The following is a 23,331-nucleotide window of genomic DNA, read 5'->3' as shown; positions in this document are numbered from 1 at the left end:
TTAACACATTTTTTGAATGAAAAATATAAATATAAATTTCTGCTTAAACTATTTTACTCAATTAAAACAAAAAGTATAGTGCAGCTGGTCAGCTTTAAAGCCTGCTCAGATTCAGTTTTACTAGGAACTTACTTAGCTTTCCCACTTTGTTAAAGTGCAGTAAACAAAACATGCTTATATCTAAAGTGCAGCTTAAACAATTTTACTCAACTTCAATGGCGTCGGTTATTTCTTTAGCGCGATGGTCAGGGAAACGCTCTTTCTTTTTAAACGACGATGATATCGTAGTTTGCACCAGATTGCTTTTTCTAGTCGTGCTGGTTAACGTTCAAACTCAGGCGGTGTCGCTTTAGATGCGTTAGCATGTTACACATGTTTCCAGGTACATACCCGACCGCTGTTCTGCAGTGTCGGCACACTGCTTTTGTCTTGTCCACTTGTTTATTTCCATCTTCGTATTTTACCCTGAAACCAAAGTGTTCCCAAGCGGAGGCCATGTTGTCAAAATGCGAGAATGCGCTGCACAAAGTGAAAGCGGAGATTTACGGTCGGACGCGGTCCGTCACTCAATTATGTCCGTCAGGGAACTAGATATTTTAAATGGTTCGGCTCGCAAAAACTGAATTAAAATAAAACAAAATAAAATAAAATAATATCCTGCGCCCAATAATTCGGTACAGGGTCGTGCCGAACCGAAAGTCGCGTACTGAGTGGTTCGACACAAATACATGTACTGTTACGGCCCTATAAAATTCCCAATGGTTTTATCGTTTCAAATTTGAATAATCATGAAAAACCTGTGGTGGCAAGGCAGTGCAGTGGTGAGCATCGTCGCCACACATCAAGAGGGCTCCTGGTTCGAACCCCGTGTGTGTCTGTGCAGAGCCCTCATGCTCTACCCGTGTCAGTGTGGGTTTCCTCCAGGTACTCCAGCTTCCTCCCACAGTCCAAAGACATGCAGGTTAACTGGTGACTCTAAATTGTCCGTAGGTGTGAATGTGAGTGTGAATGGTTGTCTGTCTCTATGTGTCAGCCCTGTGATAGTCTGGTGACCTGTCCAGGGTGAACCCTGCCTCTCACCCAGTGTCAGCTGGGATAGGCTCCAGCCCCCCGTGACCCCCAACAGGATAAGTGGTTACTGAAAATAAATAAATGAATGAATTTGTTGTTTTATTTTATTACTTTGAAAAACTAACAGTGAGCAGTGAGCATCAACCAAAGTGTGCAACAGTCTCCCAGATGCAGGCTAGCATGTGCACCATGCCACATGGGTTTGTTTTGCATTTCAAAGACAGGCTATCTTTAATGTTAGTACACATTTCACATGGTTTTTATGTGTTTACATAAGGTATGAGTGATGTCATTCATTTAATGTTTATCAGTATGCAAACAAATAGTGCAGAGTGCTGCTAATTCTATTTGTGGATTTCAATATAAAACTTGATGTAATGGTTTCAGTACGTGCTTCAGTATTTTTTGGACATTTTCAGCACATGCATACAAAAAAACATCATAATTTTGGTCACTATAATTGTGATAAGAAGTTTTTGTATCGTTTCATATAGTCATGAATTTATAATCTATTTATGATGGTTGACTTTGACAACATTTGAGAAACAGTCACAAACTAAGTTACGGAAGTTCCAAGCTTTACAACTGCACACGAATGCACCATAGTGATTGTCTTGTGCTTTTCATTTTGATGCTCTGCTTGATAATCTGTGACCAGTATGACCAACTTGATGCTCAGAATATGTTGTGTGATGCATTATATCAGAGGGAGAGTGTGAGACATGACAGCTGGCATCGCTCTGGCCGTGGAATACCAATCTCACAGATCCTCACACTAATTAGAAAGAACAGAAAGTGTGTATTTCAGTGCCGGTTCAGTGATAAAGCGTTCATCTTCAGTAGCTGTGATCTTAAAAGGTGATGATCACAGCTTCAGTCGAGCGATTTACATTTGCCTGCTGTGGTTCGGAGCTCAGAGCAGCAGAGCAGTGCTTCAAGTTCAACATTTGGCTTAAAAGATTATGATTGATGTGACTTATTCTAAGACCCGTTCTCCTCTATTCTTTATTTGCAGAGAATTAAATTATATTTGTTTGTCTGTACTCTGCCTCAACAGGGACACGACTGACCCTTTTATTTAGTTATTTGCAGAGCAGCAGAACAGAAAGGATGTTGTAAATTTAAAAGTTTGTGCTGCTGAGATTTAAAAAACATCCTCTCAAGGGGCTTGTAAAACATCTCAACACAAATAAAAGCTCGACAGCACAGCCTGTCCAGCTTCAGTGGTGCTGCTCAAAGTCTGACCTTACTCTCTACTTAACCAAAAACAATTAATTGCCACCCTGGGATCAATAAAGTGACACTAAATCTTGCTGCCAGTTTGCCCTAACAAACATCGAGTAGCCTCAGAGAGATCAGTGTCTTTACACAGCTCCTCTCTAGCGTCGGCCTCTAGTGTGACACACAACATAAGCATTGGCACAGCTTTATAGATAATAACAATGGCATAAAATGGCAATAACGATCATTTACTATCCTTGTTCTACGGCAGCTGATCTTGTCCCCTGCTTGGAGGGTAAGGAACTCAGTTTGCAGACAGTTATGGCCGCTGTTCTTCTTCTTTGAGTTAGCTGCTAACTGCTGCTGGCGATATTTTGATATGTTGACAGATTGACATTGTACTGTTACCCACAGCAACAACAAGCATGGCTGAAAGCGAGATTATTGCTGACTCTGCTGTGGTTCCAAAAAAGAGGAGCAGCTTCAGTAGTGTGGAATAAACTGTGGCGTCCTGAATGTTTTATGAACAGCCCCGGACTTCTCAAGCTATGTTTCCATCCAAAAGTGATTTGAATCATTGGGAAATGTGCATTAAAAGAAATACGAATCCTGTGTGTTTCCATTAAATGTACGGACTTTGGTGAAAACTACAAACTCGCACGAATTTTCCGCAGAACCGGAAACAAAACAAGTCGTGCATTCTTCTTCCTGGCTAAAGTGAGCGTATTTTAGTTTGTGCGAATCAGGGGATTTTTATTCGAATTTTGGCATTTCCATCATAATTTTCCGATGCGATACTTTAGTGACTTACCGCTCAGAGGGAACTCATTCAGCAGCTCCTCTGGCAGCAGCACAGCGTCTCTCCCTCTCGCCATGCGCACACAGGAGTCGGTGTCGTCAAGTCATTTTGTCATAAACCTTTGGTAATGTAAACCTACGTGATGCTCGCGGCTCGACAAAAAACTCCATATATGTGAACGTGTGATAGTTGTGGTATCATAACAGCCTGTGACAGAGATCATTTGTGTTTAGTTTTTACTGAATATTTGAAGACAAACTGTTTTTTTTTCTAATTTGTCATATCTCTAGCACCGTCCTACAGTTACTGCCTTTTATTCTTTGTTTCAACAAGAACCCTCAGATCTCTCCTTCAGAATTCTTAATTCTTAATTCGGCTTTTAATTTACCAACTTTGTCAGCTCCAAAATTTTTACGTTTGAAGCTTATATAAATTTTTCACCATGACTTTGAGGGCACCGGGGCAGGTTCCATATCTTCAAAGTGTTGCAGTAGATGCTTATCTGTCTAGGAATATGAAAAGCGAACCCTAGAGACATCTTTTTGAAAGACTGATGAAAGACACGCTCAATATAAGATTGCACTGAGTTACAGAAGACAGTGGAACAGCGGCCAGCCCGCAGTGATGTCCGCAATATGAAGCTTACTGCTGCGTTTGTGTGTATTTTTAATCCTACACATTTAAAACCTCTGAGACTCTTCTGTCTCTGTAGCATCACTGTGAGCCTCTTTCACAGTGTCAGGCCATTCACACAGGTAATGTCAGAGCCCAACTGGCACTCGACCAACGAGGCCACTGGGCTGCCTGTGAGCCTCTGCCAAGCTGGCACGAGTGACACACAAGGCAAGCTGTGTTGACAGCCTAAGACAAATGACCTGTTAACGATCTGTCTCTCTGTCTGTCTGTCTGTGTCTCTGTTATCACATGTCACACTTTTGGGCTGTGATTGAATAAACATATTGATGTCCCTCAGTGAGAATATGCATTTGAACCTAATTTAAGTAACTACATTAGCTCAAAAGGGCAATAAACATTTATACTGCTGCGTAGTAAAATGACTATAACACATCTCCTGAGGGCTTGTTTGAATTGTTAATTGCATCAGTCACTTACTTATTAGCCCAAAGCACAGCATGCAGTGGCATTTCAAGACACTCTGGCATTTCAAGACATTTTGTGCTGCTTTGTGTGCGAGAACACACAAGTGTTTGAAGTTTTCCTTAAATATCCTCAATTTTTACTTTTTTTCACGCTAAAATGTGGATTTTTTTGTCAACTTGGGGTATTACTGTTTTGCAATATAAATTATTAATATTACAAATATGAACTAAACATTTGGTAGCCTACTAGAATGATATAATCAGTTGCCTTCTCAGTTTACTAGATACATTTTGCTGTATTGTAGTGAAATGAACAGACATACTACTTTATTTTATTTGATAAAACTGTTGATGTTGACAAAGTTTTCCTTTGGGGACATAATTTGCCACTGAAAAAAGGTAATAAATCGCAATATATTTTATTCCAGTACCCAGCATATTGCAACACATTTATAATCACAATAATTTTGTATTGTCACTCATGTAAATTGATCGCATGTTGGAGGAACACAAATGTTTCACATTAGTTTCTGTATCTTCATTTTTAAATGCAAAAGGCAAGTTAAACTTAACTCAGACTTCCAGAGTTTTGCACAGAAAAGACACAAGTCTCTTTCAATTTTAAGGGGAACACCACCTAAATAAAGAATTCCAATATGTTGTTTCCATGGCCTTGGAAAGTTAAATTAGTATTTGTGAACATGAGCTACTCTCTCCCAGAGCCAGAGAAGAAAGAAAGTGAGAGAGTTTATTATTTTTGCTCATATTTTTGGATGTTCTTAGACCATAGGAATAACTTTTATAGATACAGTCGGCAATGACGGGAATGCCCACAAACGTCACATCCGGCTAGAGCCGAGGGGTAAAACAAGCCGGTCTCTGCCATTAGCCACAATGCCGAAGAGTTGCTGTGTGCCCTTTTGCACTGCAAATAAACAAAAAAATCACCAATTAAAGTTTTACATTTTACCAAATAATAAAACAGAACCACAAAGGAGGACAAAATGGCTTCAAGCTATCAGAAGAGAGGACATTTTTGCAGAGTTTTTTTGTTTATTTGCGGTGCAAAAGGGCACACAGCAACTCTTCGGCATTGTGGCTAATGGCAGAGACCGGTTTGTTTTCCCCCTCGGCTCTAACCGGATGTGAAGTTTGTTGGCGTTCCCGTCATTGCCGACTGTATCTGTGGATTTTGAAAATGGCTGTAGTTCCCCTTTTATATATTTATTAATATCCAGATAATGAATTCACAATTCAATATAACAAAAACAGTCTGTTGGTGTTGAAAACGCATAACAAGCTATAAATACAGCTAAATAAGAAAATTAACTTAATGACATTTAAACCTATATATAGTGAATACCTCACAATACTCATACTGATAATAATCCAGGTCATGTCATTTGGATTTCTGAAAAACTCTTGCTAACCTGAAAACACTTTTGTATCTTCATCTGTCCCAAATAAATCAGATTAACAGACCAGTCTCACAGCAGACTGCAAGAAAAGCGCAGGTGGAGGTGTTAACATTAACGATGTCACTGTCCCAGCAACTGTAATTAATCATGTCATAGGTTACACCTGTGACTGACGATGTCTGCTGTGATTTTTGGCCTCTGGGGAGCACAGAGAAACAAACTCAGTGTAACAGAGCTTAAGTTAAAGTTGTGGCTAACGTGTTAGCAAAGAAGTATCTACTTAAAAGACATTGGTGCAACTTTATCATTAATCTGGAGTCATGCTTCTCCACCTAATTAATGTAAGTTTAAAATTTACTTCTATTTTTCAACTCTGGTTTTGTTTCCACCTACTGCTGACAGAAATGTCTGACTTTTTAGCCGCTTCGTTCTACTTTCTTTTCCACCTAGCTTAACTGCTAACTCCGCCTGCTACTGTAGTGTACAGGTGTTTGCTAGAAATGTATGCTTTAAGTTTTATTTAAATATTCAACCATACAGTTTTTGTACAGGTACAGCACAAGTGGAGAAACATAATAGGTAGCAGAAATCTGCTAAAGCAATGTAGCGTTAACATTAGCTTAGTAGTTACTACAACTACTAAGCTAATGCTGTGGCGTTAGCTTAGTAGTTACTACAACTACTAAGCTAATGCTACTAAGCTAATGCTGTGGCGTTAGCTTAATAGTTACTACAACTACTAAGCTAATGCTAGTGCTACATGTAGTAATGTAGACTAATGGTGTTCTGTACACTGACGAGGTTCATTACAGGTGATGTTTTTTCGCCAATAGCTGAATAAATATTTCCAGGCCATGAACAAAATGTATAATATATACAGTAAATACACATATTATGTGTGTCATCTTCAGTTCCCCCTTTGTCCTGTCGGTTTGCTAAGTGCACCCACAGTGTTTGATAATAGAGGGGAGGGAGACTCTGTCAAGCTTGAGAGGGGAGATGACTACAGCAGCGAAAATGTACATTTTGATTTAATTTAGGCTTCTCACAGTATTGTAGCCTGTATGAATATATGTTATCACAATACAAGCCCCTGACTAAGAATTTTCCTAGTGGACCAATAGTCATCATTTAGGGCCATTAGTCGACAAGTTGCCAGCATGTGTAATAGTTTGAGTTGAAGGTGTGAGAAAGAATAGTATCAGTAACATTGTTAACACTGTGCTACATTACAGAGAAATACAAAACCGTACTAATGAACCTTCATTAATATAGGCCTATATTTTATCTCCAAGTGCACGTCACACACTGAGCGAGCCGCCTGTTAATGACGCTGTGGGCTAATGGGCATGTAGCTACTTCCATGTTTCAGATGATACGTCATGTTTGTAGTCGACCAATGAAGATGAGTTTACATATCACCTTGGGTTCGTCCTTCACCTTCTCAAAATGATCCCACACTTTGGATTTCCTGCCCGACATGTTATTAACTAGCCTGTGGAATAACCGCAGGTACCAGCCCTGGAAATTAACCTGACTCCTGTCTGACTGCTGAGCGTGGACACTTCCTGTGTCTGTCTTTTCAAATTAAATTTCCACATGTTCCAGTCATATAGGTTTTGGTTTATTTTGACAAGGCACAGCACTTAATGTTTTTTTTTTGTGTGTGTGTTTTTCTTTCTTTTTTTTTTTTTTTTTTGTGCGACTAAGCAACCAATGAAATGTTGCCGACTAATGACCTTACTGGTCGACTAACATTTGGTTGACTATTAGGGGGCATTGAATATATTACATTTTGTTCAGTTAATGCTTTAATATGGGCATTTGTAACGTCAGTGCTGGGTGATCACTTGGCAGCACTCTCAGGCTGCAGCTGCAAGATTTGGGATTTTTTTGGTCTGTATTTAATCAACTTTAAGACAGTTATACAAGTTCACAAACCTAAACTGCAGCTGCAGGTCTGTCAAAACAGACGCTGTTTTGCATTTTATCTTGCGAGCAATGTTGATAGGATGTCAGCGATTTATACGTTATTGATCAGGCTCTGTTTAAGATAAATAATCAGGTAATATTTGATAATTTCTGTGACATTTTTACTATTGAAATCATGAATTTGTACTCTGTACTGAACACTGTTGAGCCTCTGATCTTATAAATCAAAGGTGGCAGTGTTTTTTGCCCCATTTTTCTCAAAATCTATGGGTCCAAAAACAGTCAGACTGGTCTGTAGAAATTCTCCATTCCACATTCTTGTCTGGCTCTTGACAACAGAGCAGTGCTCACTGGTGTGCACTACAGGGTGAAAAGTGAACAGAGCAGTCTTTGTTAATGTGCTGTAAGAGGTGAAGTGGTTTTATTTGACCATACACACTAAAAAATGTCCCTGTTACTGGAATAATTCAGGTTCACTTTCTGTCACAAGAAGTGTGTATCAACAGCACTGCATCTGTCCACCCACAGCATAAAACATTAAACATTACAGTTAATATTTATATGTGTAGCAGTGTGTCCATTGTCTTTTCACAACTCGTTTCCTTGTTGCTTGTTGACTCACACTGAATACATTTTGACTACCTACCCTTCCCAGTGCCAATACAGACACATGGTTTTGTGCTTTAATAATGGGCTTACCAAGAGACCCCAAAATAATAGTGCATATTAAATATAAAAGCCTCAGTGTCTAGTTAAAATCCATTATAATAGATTTTTTTTCTGCAGTCAAACATGCCTAACAAACTAAGTGCTGTGACTGTTTACAACAACTCTAAATTGATTGTTTTTCATTAAGGATTATTGCTTACTGGTCTCTTAAATTTGCAGCTTTTGACAGTTTTCGCTCATGCATTCATAAGGCAACATTAAGTCAGCCAAGGTGTTATTTTAAGAAAGTAAATTGTATATGTTTATTTGTTTGTTTATATTGTATTACAATGTGCACAATCATTAAAAGTCTCCAGTGCTGATGTAAATTAAAAACAGGGCTGGGCAACATATTGATATCATGATATTAAACTAGATATCGTCTTAGATTTTGGATAATGTCATAAATGTTGTCTTCTCCTGGTTTTAAAGGCTGTAATTTTCTTAACTTACCAGACTTTTCCAGCTGTTCTATTATTTGCTTTTACCCACTTAGTCATTATATCTACATTACTGATTATTATTTATCAAAAATCTCATTGTGCAAATATTTTGTGACAGCAACCCTGCAATATCATTGCAATATCAACATCAAGTTATTTGCTCAAAGATAGCAGGATATTTAATCTTCTCCATATCGCCCAGCCCTAATTACAAACACTAATAATCTGTATGTGTTCTCCATCTTTATCAAATACAGTACTGCAGGGTTGCTCAGCTGTTTTGAGTTCTCGCTGTGAAATGTCAGCCTCTTTCTATGCTATTTTAACACAAAGTTGAATTATTACTTTTATCTAATATAAAGTATTTTAGACATTCTGTTTTCTCGTGCCTTAGTAACTGTAGTTAAGTTTAGCGCATGAGCACAGTAGATAAACATTCCTGCTAGAAAAGACAGAGGGGGAGAAGCAGCATCTCTGCAGGTTAAAAAAAAAACAGTCCAAGAGGTTCACAAAAAAACATCTTATCCCCCAAAACAAGAACAACATAAATGACATTAACATTTAATCAAGGAACAGACTTGTACAACAACATTTACAAAGAGAAGCAAGAGAAAAACAATCAAATATCTTGTGACTAATCTGTGTTTTTTTGTTTTCTCTTCCAGTGAAGAAAGCCAAACTCCACGGGCCTCCAGGTAAGAGTGGATGTATTATACTAAATGACTGCTGATGTTTAAAAATTGAGAGGGGTTGGAATCATACTAAGAGGGACAGCTGTGTTTATTTTTCATTAATAGTCTTCATCTGAGTCGTATGTTGCTAGAGGTGGGATGTTATGGTGAATCTAGAGGAGGTAGTGGCAGTAAGGGGTCGATCACACCTACAGGTTGTGCTAGAAACGCGGAAGCTTCAAAGACGCTTGAAATGCCTGAAACACCCTTTCAAGAGCGGGGGTGCGCGTGCAACCGGGCGATCAAAACATTGAAAATGGACCCAAGAGGGAGTTCTATGGTGCTACTGGTGCCTGATGCCCAAAAGTTGAGATTACTTCAACTTTCAGCATCTACAAAAGTGTGTCTAAAAAGACGCCAGAAAAAGATGCCAGAAAGACGCTTGTCATAAAAAATGCTTGAAAACCAGTCAGACGTGCCGTGTCATGGGGAATCAATTGTTTTACTGGCATCTCGTTTCTAGCGCTCCCTGTAGATGTGATTGCCCTCTGAGAGTCTGAGATTGGTGACTGTCCAATTTGTGGAATTTTCTTTAGTCAGGAAATACGTTAAAGGTTTTCAGCATCCACTGAAGATGTTTTTTCTCTTAGAGATGGCTGAATCAAAATCTGTCTTTTAAGAAAAACACCACAGCAAACTCATGGGACAGGTTTGTCTAATACCTCAATAATAGTTAAATCAGGAGAGACCTGTTCTTAGAGTCAAGAATACTTATTTACATGTCTTTCGTGACTGAAAGAATGGGATCGCAGATACAAGCGGCCGAAATGAGTTTCCTCTGTGGAGTGTCTGGACCCAGCCTTAGAGATAGAGTAAGGAGATCGGACATCTGGAGGGAGCCGGAGTAGAGCCGCTGCTTCTTCACGTCGAAAGGAGCCAGTTGAGGTGGTTGAGGCATTTCATCAAGATCCTCCTGGGCGCCTCCTGCTAGAGGTGTTCTGGGCATGTCTCAGTGGTAGGAGGCCCCGGGGCAGACCCAGATCATCCTGGAGGGATTACATATCTCATCTGGCCTGGGAACACCTTGGGGTCCCCCAGGAGGAGCTGGAAAGTGTTGCTGGGGAGAGGGATGTCTGGGGTGTTTTACTTGGTCTGCTGCGCCCGCAACCCGGTCCTGGATAAGCGGATGAAAATGGATTGATGGATGGATGTGCACATAAGTGTGAGAAATGTGAGAAGTTGTTGGCGATTAGGTGATGTCATCTATTCCAGGAGGGTGGTGAAGACATAGTAGATTAGGGAACCACCCCCGTATGGAGTCTAGACGCTGGTAGTGGTGATGAGATGAGATGAAGAGGGGGCTGAGGATCTGGATGGGAAGAGGAGTGGGCTTTTGATGAGCTTGACCAGGGCTCTGGATAAGGTGACTGGAGGTGAATTGGGTGGAGGAGGGCACGACGATTCCACCTAAAACGACAGCTGACAGTAGCAGAGAGGAGAACGGATTTAAAGTTTGGCAGCAGCAACACGAATGACTGAAAGAGATTCTGGCAAAATTTGATTGGCTAACTAGGAGAGGGAACAGCCACAGTCAGCTGATAGGAGGAAGCCGTGGGAATGAGATAGAGAGAGAATTATGCGTAGATGTAAGTGTTCTGGAATCTTTTCTATCAAAAAAGGGAACATAAAAAGTACTCATTCCTTAAAAAACTACTTTTTTTTAATGATGTACGTCACCTGTCATGAGTTCCTACCCACCCCTGGCAGCAACAGCAGAGGTCTGCCTGACAGGATGATACTTCTGTTACTTGGATTCAGTGGGGCACTTGAAAAATTATCTACAACACCCGATTTTGTGTGTGATTGAGTCTGCATCAAGATGAATCTAATAATAGTACGGTAATAATAAAAGTACTTCTGGCAGCACCATTGATGCCCCCCGTTAGGAACTGCTCTTGAGATTTTTTTATGTTTTATGTCCACCCCCAAGTGTGAGATGAATTATACGCCCTTGCTTTGAGCAAGGTATTGATGTCAAAAGTGGCACTCTGTCTTCTTTTACCTTTCTTTCCTTTAAACCTGTTGCTGGCTGCAGCTGTTGGTCGCGTCTTCTCTCCAGGCGATGATGAGGGGAGAACAACAGCAACGAGTGGGAGAATGAAAAGTCAAGCCAGAGGAGGAGAGAAGAAAATCAATAGATCATCACAGACAAAGGGCCACCTGCTAGCCTGAAATGACAACGTGTCACCCCGGCATAAAGGAGAAGATGGAGACAAATCCCTCAGTGTCTTTTAGGAGACAGAGACAAACTCCAGATACAGGAGATGATTTGTCATTGGCTGCCTCTGGCCTCTGATCGCTGAGCAGATTCTCAGAGCGGAAGAGGAGATTTGATTGGCCTCCCCAGGGTTTATAAAGGAGGACATGAGTGATGGTGTTGCTACCGTACAGTCAGAGCTACTGTAGAAATGTCCTTTAATTAATTTATTTCTCAGCTCTCCCGAATTACTTCTGCCAGCAATTCTCCCTTTATATGTTACACAGTTTAAGTAATTTACACACACAGGAAGGAATGGAAGTCAGTGCTTGGAAATCTGACCTAAAACAACACACCTACTTTTCCTTAGGACTGTTGCACCCAGTCAAGTAGCTGATAGAGAGTATACCCTAAATGCAGTTCTGTCATGTGACATGATTATTAGTCTCAGGTCAGACACAACTAGTTTGTCCCACTCTAATGCCCCAGTTTGGGAAACATGATCTGATTTATCTTAATAGTAAAAAGCAATAGATTCTTTGCCAGGGGGAGCTGGCTGCTGTCCCAAAGCCCTCCTGAAACCCCACTGGTGGACGACCCCTGAGAGATGTTGGCTGGTATATGTGTCACTTTATTAGTTTCAGAGATTTAAAGCACATTATACTTTTTTTAGCCATGCTACAGCTGTGGCTCTAGAGGTGGCGATGTCAGGTAGTCTGTTGGTATATTGATCCAAAGTTGTCAGCATGAGTACAAGTATTGGATGGATTGCCGTGATATTTGGTACAGACAGAGAATATAAACTAATGACTTTGTTGAGCCCAGAATTTTTCACCTCGTGCCGCAAGCAGGTCAAACCCCTTGAAGTGGGCGTCATAACACTGAGGCCCAGACAGTGCACACCAACAGGTAGGGCTAAGATCAGCCCCAAAGCATCAGACCTGACCCCACATGACCATACATGTCCTCAAAGATTGAAAGCACGTTATCCCATTTTTAGCCATGCTACAGCAGTGGCTCTAGAGTAGGGCTGTCCCGAATACCATTTTTTAACATTCGGACCCGGGGACTCTGGGGTTTTTTCGGACCTAATTGTATTGCAGAGTTTTGCACAGGGGCGACCGAATCTTTGCTCTCAAACCACAAAAAGATGTGATGGCACAACAGTCTCCTTCAGTACATTATTCTATGCTTTCTTTTGATTTTCACATTGGCTAGTCATCCTGTTTCATTTGTCTTCTGATTAAATCGGAACCGCTGAAACAAGTTGTAGGAAGCCTCTGCAAGTAATTGGTTGCTGGCAGACACTCTGTGCTGCAATAAAATGGTTAATCAGCAGTGCCGTGCACTGTAGAGCCGATGCGCTGCTGGTTCTGCCGGCCTGAATAGAATATAATGTCTATAGCCTTACTGTTGTGTACAGCCTTTATAGACTGAGCTGAGTAGTGATGTGCGGGTCGACACGTAACCCGTGGGACCTGCAAATGGACCTGCGGGTCGGGCAGCAGAGATCATCTGTTAAATCAGTCTGTAAATGATATTTTGACATTATTGGCTATTACTGTCATGGCATCCGAAGGTACTGTTGAACAGGTGACAGTCCGCGGTCGTTTTCAAAACACACTTGTGTCACGCACTCCAGAAGAAACTTGTTGAAACTTTAAACAATAATTTATTGTACAAAATGGGGGAAACAAACGTTGACAAAAACGGTTCCATAATTCATATTAAATTCAAAAGATAACGAAAAAACAGCTACAAGTTACAGTTACAACTTGGCATTGATCCACAGCCTCAGGCGGATGCGCTCAAGCGTGCCTTGCGCACAAGCTCAGTAGGCTATACTATATTTTCACATTTTTAACAATAAAAAAGTTTTGATTTTTATTGATAACCTACATTTACCAACAACAACAAGACTACATTTAGCACCAAAAAATAAATAAAAAAAAAATAAATAAAAAAACGAATATCGAATACCAAATTTTCATAACGAATACCCACCCATAGAAACGAATATTCGAATATCCGAATGTTTGGGTACAGCCCTACTCTAGAGGCGATGTCAGGTAGTGTTTTGGTATATTGATCCAAAGTTGACAGCCAGACTACATTTATTGGATGGATTGCTGTGATAATCGGTACAGACATTGGTGGTCACCAGAGGATGTATACTAATGACTTTGTTGAGCCCTACATTTTTTTTTCCCAAACGCCACAAGCAGGTCAGACCCCTTAAAGTCAAGAGGAAACTGCATACTGGGAGTATCTAGCTTCAGGATCATGATGAATTTCTGAGTGAAATGGGATAGGCCCCCACGGTGCACATCAGACCTGACCTGACCCTACATGAACCTGCGTAGTTTCTGTCCAAGCCCGACCCAACCTAAAGCTCAGCATTAGTTTTGGGCCCACCAAATAAATAATCCCAGTGGAAAATAATGGTAATGTCAGCTACTGTATAAGCATAGCTTTAAATGATTAAATGTAAGTCATACAATATGTGCTTCTATATGTTTGTGTTTGTTTTTTTGGTTTGGATCAATCAACCGTTGGAGCAGACAACAAGTAAGATCCCAAAATGACTCAACATTACACAATCATTTCTTAGGGCCTTTTCACACCTAGGTTGTTTGGTCCGGACTTTTGGACTTTCCAGTTTGGTCTGGAGGTGTGAAAACTACCCCCGGACCACGATCCGGACCAAACGGCCAAAATTTGGTCCGGCCAAAAGAGGTGGTCTCGGTCCGGACCAAACGGAAACATGGTCCAGTCCGTTACTAGTGTGAAAGCATTTTTTTGGATGGTACAGACTTTTGGACCATTGACACGAAATTCGGGTGCGCCAGTTGTTCGTTTCCGCTAGGAGAGATGTCAAGTCCACCATCAAAAATGAGCCGTCTATGGTCACTCACCTCGACACTGGTCGCTCCCGAGTTGGCAGGGCTCTCAGCATTGCTAACATTGCTAGCTGTCTCCTCCTCCTTCCTGCGGGCGACGATGACATCTTCACACAAGGTGTAGATTTATATTTTGTTTTTGTACGAGCTGCGAGTATTGTGCTCTACGTTGGTGCTGCAGCTGATAGCGATGCCATAATAGTATGAATAGCGTGGCGATTATTAGAATCAGTTTGTCCATTTTCGTGAGGTAATGTTTGTAAACATTGAGGGGATTTCTACCCGCCTACTTGACAACACGCTGACGTCAGACCCCCGCCCATTTATAAACCAATCGATGTCAAATGTAAGGTGACACAACCCACGTAGATGAACCTAACTATGTCATGTAAAGTTCTTTAGTCCACTCACAGAATTGCAATGTGAATGCAAAACCAAGGGACCAAATGTATACAGTGTAACAAAAACATGGACCATGGTCTTTCAGGTGTGAAAGCCCCCTTAGTGTCTCAGTCTCAAGTGTGGATTACTTCTTTTTTTTTTTTTTTTTTTTACAGTTTTACAGCCTATTTTTTTGCCAAATGTCGCTCATATTTCAGTCTCACCACACTGGAGAGCAGTCGTACTGCTGTGTGACTGTTTGTGTCATTTACAGCCCAGAGAGGAGATCTGTGCCAGCATACAGTACGTAATGTAATTCACTTTCACTTATAGAGTCAGAGGCCACTTAGGATGTTCATATGGAAGCTGATCCATTATACAGCAACACAGCTCATTTAATTGAATACTTCCTGTTTCTCTGGTTTAAAAGATGCAGCTCAGTGATATCAGCTGATACCAGCTTTGGATCATGACACCATTTACTTGCAAATCTCTGGATTAGAGGGTCATGAAGTTGGGTTTTAATCAGAGGGAAGCCAGTTTGAATCTGAGACTACTTTGGGATAACAGTCCTGACAGGAAGTGTGAATTAGAAACACAAAGGGTCATCATTGTTGCACCTGTTTTTGTTTCCTCTGCGGTCCGTGTGCAGAAAGTGAAACTTTTGGACTGTACTTTTTAGAATAAATCATTAACCTTGAGCAACAGGCCTGACTTTAGGTGTGTTTGAATAGGGAATTGTATGAATTCATTTAGTTTTCATACCTGGTGTGTTGCTTATCAGTGGTAGTGGTTATCATGCTGTGATGGTCCACTACAGCCTAATGAATGCAGAGGAATCCCTGACAATAATGAGGCGATGGTGTTGGTGTAATGAGGCGGTCCTGTCTCGGCACAGCCTGAACTTCTCAGCTGTCTTACTTGTTTTCTGTCTGTGACTTATTGCAAACTGAAACAGTTCCTCCTGAGTCACCTTAGTTTATTCAAAAATTAATTATTAATTATTAATTTTAGTGACCTCTGATTGGTGCAACAGTGTGTCATTACTGCTGATGTGAATAACAATCCTAATGAATCTACATTAATCCTTAGCCAGCAGTTTTAAATTTGATTTATTGTCGCCATCTCTGGCCCGTTTTCTGCTCAGCAGTTGTGTCACTGATTGGGGCAAAATGGTTAGAAACATGAACAGGTTGGTGGTGAACTGTGGGCTTCAGTGTAGCACTACGCGCCTCTCAGACAGTCACCCAGCCTCCCGGCTGAACAGGCATTGCCGGAGGACCGGTGTCAGAAGCTATGCTTTACCCTTCTGTCAGACAGTATTGAAGCCGTTTTAGTTTTTTCGTCAAAGCCACATGCATATGAGCAAAACTGTAGTTTAACTTTGCTGAATACAGGAGCTGCTGGTCTACTGCTGCCTCAATCAGTTATTTGCAGTGTTATTGTGTGTCTTTGGTGTTTAAAGTGGTTTTGTACAGATTCACCAAAGTCACACAATAACACAAACTAACTAAATGATGGAGTCAGGGGTTGACCAGCAGCTCCTGTGCTCAGTTAGCCAAAATTACTGTTTTTGCCATTGCTGTCGTGTGGCTTTGACAAGAGCATATCAGTGGAAATGAACAGGCAACTGAAAATACTCTCAATATGGCATAGGCTTAATCTGTTATAGATTTCTATAGGTGGCTAAAATATGTTTTATTACTGGCGGCCTCACAGCAGAACATTGCTTAGCTTCTGTGTCGCCCTCCAGCCCGCTTCTCCAAACTGAGGCAGTGCCGACCGCAATCTACTATTGGTAATACATTGACTATAAATTAGTGCCTTATGACCAACCCCATGGAGCTGCAGAGTTTGTGATTATTTGAGGTGGGTTTGTCACTACAAGGGACCCTGTAGTCATTCATTCATTCACAATCAGTACAGAGATATTGATTATTGTAGATTTGAAGAAGTCGACCAGTGATCCAAAAATATGAATGCAAAGGTTGGAAAGGTGGTGTTAATTTGCCGATGAAATATGTTTGTTTGCACTTGTAGGACCAAAAGCATTTAGTCTTGGTTTAATATCCTCTTGAGCTTCCTTCATCCACCCAAAGCTCTCCTCCACCGGCTCACTCCGCCTCACTCTCCAGCCTCCTCCATCCCCTCCCATAATAGAGTATTCATTACTGTAGACAGCCTAGTAAATGTCATCTCGGCTGGCCGCGCTGTGCATGTCCATGTGTAACTGAATATAACTTATTTATTTTCATAAGTCATCACCACTTAATTATAAATGACGCCGGCTGCTCCCCAAGAGGGTCCCGCTGCATGCTGGGAAATGTCCTCCCCACCACAGTTAGTTACTGCGGAGTGGAGGAAGGTGGGTTTGTTTATGTGTCTGTCTGTGTGTGTGTGTTTGTGCATCCGAGCATTTATGGAGGTCTGCTGACTGTCATCCTTTATGACAGCCCTGGCGGTGTTAAAGGAAATACTGTACATGCCAAATATAGACGACAGCTCAGGTTTTAGATATATGTTTTTCTCCTCGCTTTTCTTGTTTGCTTTCTTAGTTGGTTGTCTAGTAGTGTTTTCCTAATTTGTCCTTACCACTGTTAGCTCAGGCAGTAAATGGGGCTGTCTGCACCCTGCCAGTCCCCTCGTCCCCTTAATCACAGACTTGGCAACCCCCTTAAGTGAATGATGGATTATTCTTTGTTAACCATTTCACCCCCCTGTCTTTTGCCTCCGTCATTACTGCTGAGCTCTGCTGGGCGAGGTGACAGATAGGCCACATGCTTGACATTTCATGTGTCTCACATCAGGATACAATGTAGGTACAGTATTAAGAAATTCAACTGCATCCATCTTAGATTTGCCTCGTGAGATAAAATCTTGTCCTGACCCAGGGCTGAAGAAAAATTGCGGAGGAAGAGAAAGCTCTGACGTAATATGTCTGCACAATAATCTAAAAACACAGTTGCACCAAAACGATTAGAAAGCTTTAGGCAGGTTTTGTTACATTTGACAGAGACTAACTGTTTACTCTTAAGCCCTGTTTCCACCGAGCAGTACGATACAGTTCAGTTCAATTCGGTACCCTTTTTTTCTGTTCCCACTGTGAAAAGTTGTGGATGGTACCAATGGAGCCATTCCGTACGGTACAGATCTGGTCCTAAAAGGTGGAGCTGTGAACACTGCAGTCTGATTGGTCAGTAGAGGACGGTCACTCTGCACAGGGCTGAGTTGCGTCGGGTTTTGAAGCTCATGTAACCACTGTTCATACTATGGAGAGTTTTATTAGAAGACTGTGGTGATAAAAAGAAAGGATGTTTTGCTGCCTCTCACAGCAGCTGGAGTCTGAGAAAAAAATAACCTAATTCACTGGGCCTACTGCCGGGATTTTTAAGGTGGAACGTTAACTTGTTACATTACTCAGTGTATGAGTTGAAGACGTGAATCAATCAACACACCTTAAATTTCACTGTGACAACTTTGACCATTACTTCAGTATTTATATGACAGACACTTTTAGTAATGAGTGGATCTTCAAGCAATCATATGTATTAATTTCGGCCGGGTTATGTGACAAAATATGTTCTGATCCTCACTCAGAGGGAAAAAGAAAGCGCTGTAGAGCGTTGTTCCTGTGGGCTACAGCAACACTAAACCCCTGAGCTTGCCTGAGAAGGACTAAATGCACAAACCCGCTATTTTTAAATATCCCATGGAGAGAGACTCTCACTGCAGCCTGTTTCATTTTGTTCTGAAAATGTCGATGTGTGTCACAGATAATGAGGAAATACAGTGACTGATTTAAGAGGACTGTTTGCGGTGGAAATACTAAGCGGACCCACGGTCTAAGTACCATGTCTGAAGTTTACTTTTGGTTCCGATGGTATGGGGCTTTATTTCCCGTCTTTGTACTAAGCTAAGCTGACCAGCTGCTGGTGATAGCTTCATATTTAAATTAGCATGTTTCCTAAAATGTGGAACTATTCCTTCAATGTATTTAAACCTTTCTTAGAGCCTAGTTCAACCTTGGAGTAATAATTACTATGTTTATTCAGTCATTCATTGCTGCTTATCCTGTTGGGGGTCCTGGGGGGACAATGTAGAGTCACCAATTAACCTGCATGTCTTTGACTGTGGGAGGAAGTTGGAGCACCTGGAGGAAACCCACGCTGACAGGGGGAGGACATGCAAACTCCACACAGAAGGGCTCCCCCACCCAGTGTTCGAACCAGTAACCCTCTTGCTGTGAGGCAACAATGACTATGCATTAGAAAATATTATGTAAGATAGTGACAGGTGCATTTTCCCTTTTCGAACATCTTGCTAGAAAACACGTCAAACCACCTCCCAGTGTGCTTTGATCAGTTAGTTGGCAACCACGGTTGCACTTGAAGTTGTTTTTTCCAAGATGCCTGAAGTATCAGTGGAGTAAAAGTGACATAACGACAACAGGGGCAGACTGGGAGATTGATGTGTATGTTCATGACCTAACCTAAGGTCAAAATAAAATTTTAAGCTTACTGAATCAAACAGGATTCTCCCGAAAGCCTGGACATGCTCTTCAGTTGATTGATCCATCCAGGGGAGCTGTTTAAGTAGGCTGCACAGCAGGAACAGGACTGTACCAGGAAGCTCCCAGGTGTGCTAATGTACGTGGGTTTATGAATATACAGCAGGTCAAGTGCTTAGTCAACCCTCCCTGCATAAATAAGGATTAAGAAATGCAGAGGTCATCCTCTGTCAGTCGGAGTGTTTCCTCTCCCCAGTGATTTTTCATTAGCTCCGTGCCGCCCTGCTGTCTTTGCCAAAACAGGATGATGTAATCCACAAAGACCTCCAGGGGGATTGTGAAACAGAAATTGGATATCATGGGTATACTACAGTGTGTTTCTCTGATGGACCGATTTAGTTAGTGAACTAATAGTAAAAGGGATACTACTATGACTAACACTCTGTGTTTCGAATACAGGGTTCAGACGACAGGATAGCGCAGTTATTTCAGGTGCTCACAATGTCAGAACAGGCAGTTTGCTGGCTTTCACAGCCTTGATGATATGCAAAGGAGGGGCCAAAGATATACTGTTCAGGCTGTTATTGTGTAGCCTAAGTCTGGCTTTACATTGAGCCAGTACTCTACAAAAATACATCCAGGTGCTGTTTAAGGCAGTGGTTCCCATCTGGTCCAGCCACTGGGTCCAGATTTTTCCTTAGTCATTAGTTCGAGGTCCCACAGTTTAATGCTTTCAGTGTCATATTTGCGTCAGGCCATGTCATTGAGCTAGTTTTCTGTCTCTGTCAAATAGCTGTCAGTCAGTCACTCACTCTACAGCAGAAAATTGTACTTCAAAATAAAAGCTCTTTGCTGGAAACTTTTAGAGCCATTCGTCAACAAGTCCCCAGCATGTTTATGACATTCATCTAATTATCAAATGATATATTTTGGTGGTTTGAGTTGAAGGTGTGAGAAAGAATAGTATCAGTAACATTGTTAACACTGTGCTACATTACAGAGAAATACAAACCGTACTAATGAACCTTCATTAATATAGGCCTATATTTTATCTCCAAGTGCACGTCACACACTGAGCGAGCCGCCTGTTAATGACGCTGTGGGCTAATGGGCATGTAGCTACTTCCATGTTTCAGATGATACGTCATGTTTGTAGTCGACCAATGAAGATGAGTTTACATATCACCTTGGGTTCGTCCTTCACCTTCTCAAAATGATCCCACACTTTGGATTTCCTGCCCGACATGTTATTAACTAGCCTGTGGAATAACCGCAGGTACCAGCCCTGGAGATTAACCTGACTGCTGTCTGACTGCTGAGCGTGGACACTTCCTGTGTCTGTCCTTTCAAATTAAATTCCCACATGATCCAGCCATATAGGATTTGATTTATTTTGACAAGGCGCAGCTCCTAATAGAGTTTCTCATTTGTTTTGGTTTTTTTTAGCAACTAAGCGACCAATGAAATCTTGCCGACTAATGACCTTACTGGTCGACCAATGTTTGGTCGACTATTAGGGGGCAGCCCTAAGGGATCGACAGCAACATTAGTAACATAATTTCATGTTTTTCCCTCATTAGAAGAACAAATTGAACTAATATTTAAGATTGACCTTTTTCAGATAATTCTGTCCAACATCAGTCTTTTAATTGTCATTGCTTAGCACAAACGTTTCTATGAGTGATCTGTGCCTCAGTACAGAACGAAGATGAAGGAATCTTGGTGCAATTTGAAGCTTAAGCTGATGAGATTTAGCGCACATGGATATTGTGAGAGAATTTTGAGGTTCAGCAACTAATGTTTCTGTCTTTGACTCATTTTATTTTTAGTTGGTAAATTACACACTTAATACTAAACCCAGACAACAACCAACCATAGAAACCGACTAACTGATGGAAAAGCAGACAAGGAAATGACACAAACATAGATAATCTTCCTCCACGTTATAACCACAAAAACAATGAAATGCTAATGATCATGTGGATTTTACCCTTTGCGGATCACTTTGATCCCGAAGTTGCAAAACCTTTTTATATAATTTCAGCATAGTCCTCTACAAAAAATCTATACCAGGGCTCCAGACAGAGAAAAACCCATTCATGTCTCCTTGGAGAACATGTGTGAGCCTTTTCAATGGGAGAGTCTGAACATTAGAAAGCCAACTTAAAACAGATGGTATGCATTAACGTATGCATTATCTTAAACTGGGTTTCCTGGGATTTTTGTCTGCTACATATTCTTTTTGACTGTTTGCAGTGAATGTTTCAGCATAAAACACATTTTTGTTATCTCTTCTCACCGTCTTACTTTGGTGAAGACATGCTTTATGTCGAAACCTTAGTTATTGCATCTTGTTAAAAAGTTCTAATTAAAACCATCATCCTCCAAATATCTTCTATGCAAGTTTAAAATCCACTGCTGTAAGCTACAGCTGTGAATTTGCAGCCAGTACCCATAACAAAACATGAATTGAATGAATTTAAGGAGAAAAGTTAGTTTGAGTTAGAGAGCAACTGTGAATCAAACCCTTATAAAATCCATTTAGTTTTTAGCTTTTAGCAATTTTAATTATCAATATTTATTTAAGAACCTGAACTCAAACATTAATATTTTAAAAATTTAAATTAAGTTTCACTCATTACTGTGTTTTTCACTGATGAAGAAGAGGAGATAATTTGTTAAGAGATACATTAAGATTTCATCAAGTCTCAGAGCTTTATGAATCCAGGTATTTTACCGACTTGGAACCACAACCAAATTGGAAAGTGGGTACTGGAACCAAAGCCTGGCCGTAATGTATTCATTAATGCAGCTGAATGATCATGTCCCTCACCTCATCTTCACCTCAAATCCACTGACGCTGTCCTCAGCTCCACTGGCCCTCATCAAAAGGAAGTGGTTGTAAGATTGAGAACACAGTGATGTAGCAGGACACATGAATACACACACCGCATACGCACTCAGTGTTGTGTACATTGGGATCTGTGTCCATGTGAAGAGCAGGCTACTTGATGCAGGTAATCAAGCAGGGATTAGGTGGTCGGTGGCTCAAACCTCCTCGGTTTATGCTGATTATGCTGATCACTGAGTTGGACAGAAGGACACACACACACACACACACGTACACTTGTATTTGCCTCTTAGGAGGACATTGGGTTGAGTTCCTCCTTTAAGGACAAATGTGCTGCACAGTTGCCACAGTTGTCTAGAATAACACCACTATAAGTATTGTCTAATCTGACCCCTGTTGGCAGGATGGGATTGTTTGTCATTGTCTTCCAAAACTGATGAAAATCATTGTTATGAAATTGAAAGGTTGCCAGCACTACTATGGTTATACTTCAGGTTGATTTAGGCTGCTTTCAGACCTAGAGTTGTCTTGCTTTGGTCCGAATCAGCGACTTATTTCGTACAAAGTTGTATAATTGCCTAGAGTTGGTTCGTGTTCTCACGGCAGCATTTACAAGCGGACTAGATGAAATGCCTTGCACAAGAAAGCTGCTCTTGATTGGTCAGAATTTCCATGTGGGAAAAATCCAGGAAGTAAAGCAAACGTTGAAGAAGAGTACACTTGCAAGATAAATGTGACACTTTCTAGTGTCACAATGGAGGGACAACTACGCAGGTTGATTTTAGCGCTGCTCATCGTGGACTATATTGCTGACATTGTTCATTTTAGTCAAAGCATACAGTTTGAAAACGAGGCGCGGCTCCAACTAGAAAACAATGTTTTGATGCATTGGATGTGCTGAATGTGCATATTAAGGCAGTACAGGAGGAGGTGCACATTAATAATCCTCCAGGACTGTAACATGCTCATGTTTAACCCAAACAATGTGTCATGTGACTGCAGTTGCTTCACATCCAGGTCGCAACACCTTCTCACCACAAATGAACCGCACCAGAGTTCGTTTGGAACCGGA

General features: G+C 41.1%; 1 protein-coding gene across 1 annotated transcript in view; it reads left to right on the top strand.

Moving 5' to 3' along the window:
- LOC125890162 (protein unc-13 homolog B-like) overlaps positions 1-23,331 on the top strand; it is a 309,728-nt gene that overhangs the window by 22,909 nt on the left and 263,488 nt on the right. Inside the window, exon 2 of the mRNA XM_049578657.1 lies at positions 9,358-9,387. Coding sequence (XP_049434614.1) covers positions 9,358-9,387 — 30 coding nt within the window. The remainder of the gene's footprint in view (positions 1-9,357; positions 9,388-23,331) is intronic.

The sequence above is a fragment of the Epinephelus fuscoguttatus genome, linkage group LG6 (assembly GCF_011397635.1).
Source record: "Epinephelus fuscoguttatus linkage group LG6, E.fuscoguttatus.final_Chr_v1".
Taxonomy (NCBI): Eukaryota; Metazoa; Chordata; class Actinopteri; order Perciformes; family Serranidae; genus Epinephelus; species Epinephelus fuscoguttatus.
Note: the sequence above shows the minus strand (reverse complement) of the source record. Positions and strands in the feature narration are given on the sequence as shown.